At 57.6% G+C, this 9,654-nt stretch overlaps 2 protein-coding genes across 2 annotated transcripts; both read left to right on the top strand.

The window, feature by feature from the left end:
* Window positions 1-1,288: 1,288 nt before the first annotated feature.
* SPRG_04243 (hypothetical protein) lies at window positions 1,289-2,055 on the top strand (the record flags this gene model as incomplete). The annotated part of the gene is made up of 7 exons (XM_012342843.1): window positions 1,289-1,324; window positions 1,365-1,421; window positions 1,476-1,517; window positions 1,562-1,660; window positions 1,737-1,802; window positions 1,858-1,945; window positions 2,012-2,055. 7 exons carry the CDS (start codon window positions 1,289-1,291, stop codon window positions 2,053-2,055), a joined length of 432 nt encoding a protein of 143 aa, XP_012198233.1.
* A 1,067-nt stretch (window positions 2,056-3,122) lies between these two features.
* SPRG_04244 (hypothetical protein) lies at window positions 3,123-8,661 on the top strand (the record flags this gene model as incomplete). The annotated part of the gene is made up of 18 exons (XM_012342844.1): window positions 3,123-3,149; window positions 3,266-3,367; window positions 3,412-3,603; window positions 3,650-3,748; window positions 3,792-3,890; window positions 3,933-4,031; window positions 4,079-4,657; window positions 4,704-4,808; window positions 4,859-5,002; window positions 5,051-5,221; window positions 5,269-5,370; window positions 5,427-5,522; window positions 5,576-5,719; window positions 5,774-5,878; window positions 5,924-6,022; window positions 6,072-6,128; window positions 6,218-6,505; window positions 6,550-8,661. The coding sequence occupies 18 exons, from the start codon at window positions 3,123-3,125 to the stop codon at window positions 8,659-8,661; spliced, it is 4,620 nt and encodes a 1,539-aa protein (XP_012198234.1).
* Window positions 8,662-9,654: the final 993 nt, after the last annotated feature.

A 9,654-nucleotide genomic window follows, 5' to 3' on the forward strand; every position in this document is an offset into this window, starting at 1 on the left:
CCCAACGACAATGCCTGCTCCACCGAGACCTTGAGAGCTCCAATATCCTTCTCTTGACGACCATCTCCATCAAAGTGAGTGATCTCGGACCTGCGTTCTCGGCGTAAACTGCGCCATCGTCACCGATGCGTATGGTGGCATGCCGTTCTGGACGGCCCCCGAGATGCTTCGGAAAGGCCAGACGCATACGGACAAGGCGGACATTTACTCGTTTGGGATCATTTTGATCGAGTTGGAGACGCTTCAGCTGCCGTATGCGACGCAGGACATTGACGACTGCACCTTTCGAGGCGAAGTGCGCGATGGAAAGCTGCAGCCGAGTCTCAGTACAACCTGTGCGCCGTGGCTGCGGGACCTCATCTCTCGCTGCATCGCGTACAACCCGTCGCAGCGTCCATCAGCCCAAGAGATCGTCGATGTGCTGCAAAATCGAGCGGAAGACTAGGTCTTGGATGTTGAAGGGCAATAATGCTCGAACAGTTCACAGACCATTGAATAGAATGACGTTTATGCCATTCTGTGTGCAGTGCGTCACATTACTGGGCTGTGAGCAATATCTATAGTACGATATTCTTCCTTTCGGTCGAGCTGGACCTGTTGCAGCAGCTGCCGTTTACCACTCGAAACATTGAGATGTTCAAGGGCAACGGGAGCATCGGAAGCTTGCGGCCAGCGATATCGATCGGCAATGATTATCGGTGGCTCACCTACACAGCTCGAATTCCCTTTCATCAACTGGGCACTGTAGCCTACTAGACCGTAGTACACACCAACATATTGCATCTCCATCGGCCTTCGAAATTGCGACTTTGACGTACGACCAAAGATCCATTTTGTCATCCCTGATTGGCTGCTCGATATTTCGATTCGGCCAATCAAACGCGATATGGTATCTTGCATTTCGAGGCTGGCAACAACGATGGCAGGCGGCGCCGACGACGTGGCACGCGGGCGACAGCTGCTCTCAACAACGCTCGACAACAGCGTGGCGGACGTCGCCTATCTTCTTGGTGCTGGCGTGAGCCCGCACTGGCAGTCTTGGGTACGGCTCCATCGTCGTAGCCAACTCACAAGCTCATGTAGCAAAATGCGACACCGCTCTATCTAGCTGCCATGCTCGGCCACACCGCAATCAATCGCGCAGCTGCTCGTGCGTGCTGAGGCCAACGTCAGCCAAACACCACTGGTAAACGATGTCTCTTGCAGGGCGGCGTGCGTATAAGGACCATTGGTGTTGGCGAGCATACCTCCGACCGCCTTCTTGTCGCTGACGCACGAGGAACGCGAGATGCTGCGCGCCGACTGGACTGCCAGCGCGCACTACGTACGCAATACCATCGATACATGCGTATCATGCATGGTAGGATGGCCCAACGCCGCTCTTTATCGTTACGCAGAACGGCCATCTCGACGTTGTCGAGGTATTAACAGGAAAGGCCGTGGCCGCTCGCCATGGCCTAATTGATGCCGTGCAGCAGCTCATTGCTGCCAAGGCTACTGTCAACCTCGTCAACCGTGTACACCGTTCGTTCACTTGTCATCCTCTCAATATGGCTGCTAGGACGTTGTGACGCCCTTGTATGTGGCCGTCGAGAAGCGACACAAGATGATTGTGGACCTGCTTCTTGCCTCGGGCGCCGACACCAACGGCGTGCGCCAGGTACATTCTAGTGCAACGTCCCGCCGCCAAAAGCTTTTGATCGAACTCGACCACGGCGCTCTACTGGGCCGCCCAGCTCGGCCTTCTCTCAGTTGTTCAGAAACTTGTGGTTGGCGGCGCTAACATTGGCCACGTCGCCGCCGTACTACTCTGAGCTGTCGACAAAGGTGTGGGACACCATTCGTTTGAATCCGTAGAACAACGCGACCGCCCGGCTCACCGCGCTCGTCCATGAACATTACGACGTTGTGGCCGCTTTGGACCATGCCCGCCGATACCACCTTGGTAGCGTGTCTGTGGAGCAACTCGGGGCTCCAAAACAGATATTTCACTCTTCGCTCAATCTTCCAGACGAGCATGCTTGGAGCAAGTGCCAGCGCTGCATCGCGCCGTGAGCCGCGGCCAGACAGCGCTCATCGCCTCGATGTTGAAGGCAGAGAGTACGGCCGTCCATGCGCGGGATGGGGTAAGCATCCCACGTGATGTCTGACTACCGACGTGTTGATAGTATGACCAAACCGCACTACATGTGACGGCGGGGTCGAATCAAGCAGAGATCACGGCGCAGTTGCTCCACTCTTCTCTGCCAGGACGTGGTAGGCACGTGGCTGCGAATACCCGACACTAGAACACAAATAGGATGGAAACACACCACTGCACCTGGCCGCGATTTTTGGTGTTGGCCCCATCATTGATCAACTTGTCAAGAAGGCCCCTGACGCCATGGACGTCATCAACCAGGTAGACAAGAGTGTTGTCAGTTAAATTGACGTACTTGTATGCACTCGAGGACGGTTGGGCAGCCATGGCCATCGCCGCACGCAATGGCCGCACAAATCTCGTCGAGTAATTCCTCCAGCACAGCCGACCCTAACCTCCCTAGCGCCTTTGATTTAGCGAATCATTTTGACGTTTATGGACAGCTCAATTGCACGAGCTCTGACCATTCACGTAGCACAACGCTGCACGGGAGCTATAGACGATGACGACGATAGAAATTGCTCACCGTTGGCGTGACGCGGCGGCGTGGAAGGCTAGACTGCACGATTATCCACTTCTGCCGTGTCTATCGGGACGAACAAAACTCCCGTTTGTGCTAGCGACGGCAAGTCCTACTTAGACATATGGGACAAACCTATGACGAGACCTTTAGCTGCCGCGCTTGTTGTTGCGATGCGAGGAAATGGCGCCGCCGAGAGCCACTCGAAAATGTGGCCATTCGAAAAGAACAACCGGGCGGATGTTCGATGCTTGACCTCGAACGACCGCAAAACGCCAAGTATTGCATTCGCGTTTTCGTGCCAAAGCCGCAATGCACCGCGACGTCTCGTGGTGGCGCTTCAACCGAAGCTATGGCGCTGTGCCTGCCAAGTCTCCGTTCCACGTCTTGCATGGTCGGCGCGGGTCGATGGTCGACGATGCGAGCGATGATGTCGCCGTGGACACGACGACGGATGCAACCATGGTTCGACTTCTCGACGAGGACAATGTGCTCGTGGTGCTGCAGCGACTGCGCGATCGAACGTACACGCCCGAGGATCTCCAAACGGCCGAGGTAGACACGACGTATTGTCCTGGCTTCGGAATCGGGAACAGGTGACGTAGGGCCCGGAGAACGTGACCGTCCTCTCGAAAGCGTGCGAGCTCGGTCTCGTGGATGTGGTGACGCTCCTGCTGGAAACGACACCGTACGCCACCATCCCCAAGGTACGCTTTGAGTCCAACACACACTCGAAAGTGCAAACTCGTAGTACTTGATCTGTCCGCTTCGGGAAGCCGCGAGCAACAATCGCGTCGCCATCCTCAAGCTACTGCTTGCGAAGCTCCCCGACATGGACGTCACGGCCAAGCTACTCGACGAAGTGCAGGAAACGCCCGTTGATGAGCCGGGAACGGCCTCGCAAGGCCCGAAGAAGGAGACAAAGAAGCCGAAGACACCACTCGTACGCCCGGTGCCATTCTTCAACAGGGTCAACCAACGTGGAGTAGGCTGGCGGCACGGCACTGCATTTCGCGGCGTGGGGCGGCCACAACGAAGTGCTTACGCTGCTTCTCCCGTATTTCACCAACGTGGACGTGGAAGACAATGTACGCTCGCTTGCTAGTAGCGATACCTGTCACTGCATTTTAGGTCGGTGAGACACCGTTGCACGTCGCGGCCAAGCGCGGCCAGGCCCTCGCCGTGAAGCGGCTACTCAGTAGCGGGGCGAACGTCAACGCGCGTACCAAGGTAGCTTGCAACCTCCTACATCATCGACGGACAGCGGCGTAGCAAATGGAGTCGCCATTGCATTTTGCCGCCGAGTCGTCCAACACCAACGTGGTGGACCTCCTCCTCTGCGCCAATGCGGTGGTCGATTTGAAAAGCGCGGTGCGACGACTCATTGTCCATTATGGTTGCTGACAATGTAAACGTAGAACGGCCAGACACCGCTTCAGGTCGCGCGTGCTGACAGTATCCGACTGCTCTTGGACCGCGAAACGCGGCTCCGCGACACGTACCGCGGGCACTGCCTCGCCCGCGCCGGCGACCTTGCGCGCGTGGACCACTGGATCGGCAGTCTGCTCGGCCAGCACTTTGAGCACTTCAAATGGGTGCACATCGATGGCTCGTTCATCGACCTTTCGGTCGTGCCCGACGTGTCGCTCCAGACGTATCTGGTGGCAGGTGACGCCAGCGACGGACGACCCGTCATTGGCACATGGCGCCGCGCAGACAACATGCTCGAGCTCTTTGTGCGCAACACGACGTACAACGGTGTCGTGGATCTTGACGCGAGTACGTGGAAAGGTGTGAGCGCGACGACGCCGCCTCTGCACTACACGGTGCCGACGTGGCTCTGCGTGGTCTGCAAAGAAGCTCACGTGTCCAACCACGAAGCGCCCTGCTTGGCGTGCGTCGAGACGCAGGGTAGCAACGACATTGTTGCAGCGTATCGCCAGCGCATCCAGGACGCCGCCGACCACGTTACAAAAGCGCTCAGCGAGCCTGAATTTGTACACCTTGTTCAATGTCCTTGTTGTCTCATGCGAGGGTTCGTAGGACGGTCAAACAGTCGTCATGTATGCGGCCAAGTATGGTCATTTGAACCTCCTGCGCCGATTCCTGCCGTACTGCACCGAGTCGCTGCTTCGGATGACGGACATTGTACGCGATTTGAATCGACATGGATGGATGAACTTACATGTGTGTGGTAGAACCAACAAACAGCCATGGATCTCTTGGCAAAAGGCGCGTTTACGTGTACGACCAAGGCCGCGGACGCGCACAACGAGGCGTTGGTGAGCGTCCTCGCGGAGCTCTGTCGCATCGCCAAGACGCCGCTGGACCCGGCCCGCCTGGTATGCGAGCTGTACTGCTCCATGCGTCTTATAGACACACATGGCTAGTCGCACGTGGATCGTCAAGGCGATGCGCGACTGCAGTGCTGCGGTAGTCAAATGGGTCGCGTGGACGAGTGGCTCGCGGAGCTTGCCGAATCCAAGCAGTGGGATGACCTCAAGGCGCACTTTCTGAGCATCCCGCGGGGCCAGCTCTTGGTCGATGACCAGACGCCAGCGGTGCGTCGATTGGCATAGCACACGCGCGATATGACAATGTGTTGTAGGGCCGCAAAGTGTGGCACCACGTCTGCGTGCAAGGGCGACTAGACATCCTCGGGCTTCTTCTCCAGCAGCCGTCGTGCAATGTACAACTGGTCTCACCCATCGTACGTCGTTTTCCATCTGCAATAGTCCAACAACTCGACTGTATTTTGGCGACTAGTCGAATGAAACTATGCTCTACCTTGCGGCCAAGCACCGTCGTGTCAAGTGCGTCGAGCGACTGCTACGCGCCGGCGCGGACCCCGAAACGTTCCACGTACAACCGTCCCATGGCAAGGAAATCAACGCGGCAATGTACATGCCACGTAGGAATACCTGTCCGATGCGAGCCTTGCTTGGCCATCGTCCCACTGCAAACAACTCATTACGGACAAACAAGCCGTCAAGAAGTTCCATAGTGCTTTCTACACGGCCAACGTGCCCAACATGGAGGCCGTCAACGAGCTCAAAAAGGTATATCTCAACGCCGTTACCCCGCCAGTGGTATGAGTCTCGTCCTGGGCGTAGGCGAAGCGGTCGGCACTGCACGCAGCCATCGTATACGAGCAGCCCCCGAGCGTGATTCTTGCGCTCTTGGCGCAGGTCTCGCCGCAGATCAACGGAACCGATCGCGTCTGTCACGTTTGATTTCTTATCCCAACTTATTGTTGCCGCTAGAACGGTGACACGGCGTTGATGCTAGCCGCGCGTCTTGGACAAACGGAAGCCGTCAACTGCCTTCTGAACGTCAACGCCAAAGTCAACATCAAAAACGAGGTACAGGTCGAAAATCGCGATGCGATACGCACGCCTACATGCCGCGTAGAACCGCGAGACAGCGCTTTTCCTTGCCGCGCTCGGGGGCACGTGGAGATTGTCAAAAGTCTCATCGAACGCTACGCCGACATGGACGTTGTGTGCACGGTGCACAAACCAGCCCTTTTTGAGCCTTCTCAAAAGCAGATGTGTTAGAACGGCACGACGTTGACAAAGGCGCTGGCGGTGGCCGTCATGGATACCAAGCAGCACGAGAAGCGGAACGCCTTCCTTATGATCCAATCGCTGCTTGAGAGCGCGGTGCAGCAGCGCGGGTCGCCCGAGTTTCGCAAATACCTTCTCTCCCAACTCGTCTTGAAAGACACGGACGAGGCGTTCTCGAAGCAGGCCTTCCGCAAGGCGATCACGTGTGCGCCCGCACTCGGCCGCATTTTTCTCAACGACTGCGTCGAATTGCACCGCCACGACGTGAGTTTCAGCCAGGTAGACAATGCAACCGCCGCATGCAGCTCTCAATGTAACTGTAGCTCGAACATGTGTACGGTTCGACGGCCGACGGCAGTGCGCTGCATGCGATTCTGCACCTCCAGTCGGTCAACCCCGAGCTGCTTTTGGAGGCCAAAACCGAGTGCTTGGAACATATTGTCATGGTGCGCATGCTCCAAATCAAGTGGGAGCTGTTTGCCGAGCGCAAGTACATTGAGCAGTTGCTCATGAACGTGCTTTTGCTCATCACGATGACGACGTCGGCGCTGCTCTTCGACGAGTCGAGTATCGCGGCCAACACGGGCCCGATGCTTCTCGGAACGTTCGTTTTTGTCAACACGATCGTGGGTTACCTCGTCGTGCAAGGCCTCCGGCCGCCGTATCTTTATCGGCTCGCGCGCATGTGCTACGACGGACGCTTTGCGCTGGACCTCTCGGTCTCGATTCCGCACCTCGCCAAGTACAAGATGAAGGCGAAGTGGCTCCTAGCATCCGCGAGCATTTGTCTCTCGCTTTTGATTGTGCTGCCGGTCGTGGCCATGCTCGTCTTCTCTGGTCTAGCGCGCTACTACCCGATGAGCAACAATTTCATTTTGTGGCTCACGTCGCTCTACTTTGTCGTGACCGAGCTCGAAGAGATGCTCTCGTCCGGTGTTGCCAACTACTGGCAGTCGCGCATCAACCAGGCCCAGCTTCTCGCCAACGTGGTCATTCTGATCGTTTTCGTGCCCATGAAACTGGGCTTCTTGCCGGCGCCGTGGGCGGTGCAGACGGGCGTCGGCGGCGCCATCACGATCGTGCTCTGGATGCTCTCGCTGCAGTTCCTCGAGGTCGTGCCGGCCGCCGGGTACCTCCTCCCGATGATGGCCAAGTTGCTTCAAGACGTGCGGAATTTTTTCATTTTCTTCGGCGTCGTTCAAATGGGCCTCACGATCACGTACTATCAACTCTTTCGCAACCAAGACGCCGAGGCGTTCAACACGATTGGCGAGTCGTTTGTGACGACGTACTTTGTCGCGTTTGGCCAACTGCCGCTCGACTCGCTGAGTGCGTTTGACGCGACGGACCCGTACGACGTCTTTCTCTCGCAGTGCACGCTCGTGCTCATGATGTTTCACTCGGCTGTCGTGGTCATTCTGCTCCTCAACGTCCTTCTCGCGATGATGAACCAAACGGTGGACGGCGGCCTCGAAAAGGCCAAGACGGAGGCGCTTGCGAGCTACGCGCAGTGCATCCTCCGCCTCGAGCAAGCCATGCGTCTCACGCCCAACGAGACGAGCGACCTCATCCATCTCGTCGACGCGGCATCCAAGAAGCGCGTGCTCAATCCGATCTTCTTGGAAGTCGTCTCGCACGCGCACGTCGCGCTGCGACCGGACCACGAAGAGTCGATTCGCGCCGACAATATGCGCAAGGCCGTGTGGAAGCGCGTGGTCGCGCCGTTGGAAGCGGCGATTCCCACATACGTCGAGACCTTGGAGAGCCTCTTGCGCCGCGTGCATCATTTCAGCACCGATGGCAGCGTGCTTACGGGTTTCACCCCCGAGCTCCGCGCGATCGACGACGCCAAAGAGAAGCTGCGTGACCTATTTGCCAAGGCCAAGAAACACCGCGGCGACGACATGCCCACGCAGCTTAAAGCGCTCAAGAAGAGCATCAAGTCGACGATCCGAACGCTGCGGGTCGCGGTACAGAGTCGGTGGCGGCCGGACGAGCAGATCGAGCCGCTCGACGCCCACAGTCGCGCAGTCTATTTCTTCCAGCTCGTGCACGCCAGCAACATTGATGTACCGTTGAAAGCCATGGCCGACAGTGTCGCGGTGGCGCTTGAAGCGGCCGAGGTCCCGGCGCCTCAAAATGCAGATGTGACGGAGAAGGAAGACGCGTTGATGTCGACGCTTCGGTCGTGGATGCTGGAGGTCCGGCGCGACACCAAGGCCATGCGAAACGCACTTACCATGGCGAGCGCGGGCGAGGTTCGGGTCTCCGAGTCGTCGCTGCAGCAGCAAGAACTGATGGAAAGGCTCTCGGATGCGCTGGACCAACTCCGCCGCGGCAAAGACGCAAGTAGCCAACGCACCGACTCGTTCCCGGTCGTCGACCCGCGGCACCGCGAGCCAAGCGAGAGCGGCCCGTTCCACGATCCTCTTTGATTCGTTTGTAATACATTATCAAGTTGGTATTCTTTTGAGCTGCATCGAGAGGATACTATGATACGTGTGATGAAGCCATGTGACAATATTGGACAATGGAGTGGGACATGGGAAGGACGAACTTGGTCGTAGAAAGACTGGAATTGCGTACATGGTGCATACTAGTCGGCACTTCTCGATAACAGGTCCCGTGCGGGGTGAGCTGGTAGGAACTTTTGAATACAATATATGTACCGGTATATATATGAACGTGTTTCGCGCTATCTTCGTTGTTACATTGAGTTCGCATACGTAGAGACTAGCTCTTCTTCTTCATTATTCGTTCACCGGGCCGTGGCTGCGCAGGCGGCGGCGAGGGGGCTCGTCTTGCTCTTCTGTCGTCGCCCGGGGGCGCTTGCGGCCGCGGGTGAGGCCCATGACGACACACTGTGTAAAAGCCTTTCAGGCTTCGTCGTCGGGGGCGAGCTACGCAGTTTGTTGAGATCCTCGAGAGTCGCCAGCAACTGAGGCGGCGTCAACGACTGGAGTTCGCGGTGCTGGACGATCGGCAACGTAATCTTGGTGCGGCCTAAAAACGGGGTGCGTCGGGCGTGGCAAAGAAGCGGACGGCGGCAATGTTGGCAGGGACGTCTTCCTTCAGGCGCAGCACGTGGCCCAGCAGGCGCCAGGCTGGCGGCGAAGATCGGGCTCAGCGGGACGATATGGGCAGCGCTTATAGAGTGCGACGTCGCCGAGCGTGATTGGGATACCTAGTTCCAGCGGCTGGAAGCTGTCAAGGCCCGCAAGGCTCGTTGGCGTCAGGGCCCACGTGCCACAGTTGAACTTTTGAATGCTAAGCACTGCTTACCAGTATTTGCGACGACGGCGCGTTGGCCTAGACAAAAGTCAACGCGCGACCTTCGCTGCGCTGCGGTGCGCAGACTTTTCCGGGCCAACGCGCCGTCGTCGCTTGTTGCAGTCTTCAACGTGGCATCGCACCTGGGTCATCTTGGT

Source organism: Saprolegnia parasitica (assembly GCF_000151545.1).
Source record: "Saprolegnia parasitica CBS 223.65 unplaced genomic scaffold supercont2.11, whole genome shotgun sequence".
Lineage (NCBI taxonomy): Eukaryota > Oomycota > Saprolegniomycetes > Saprolegniales > Saprolegniaceae > Saprolegnia > Saprolegnia parasitica.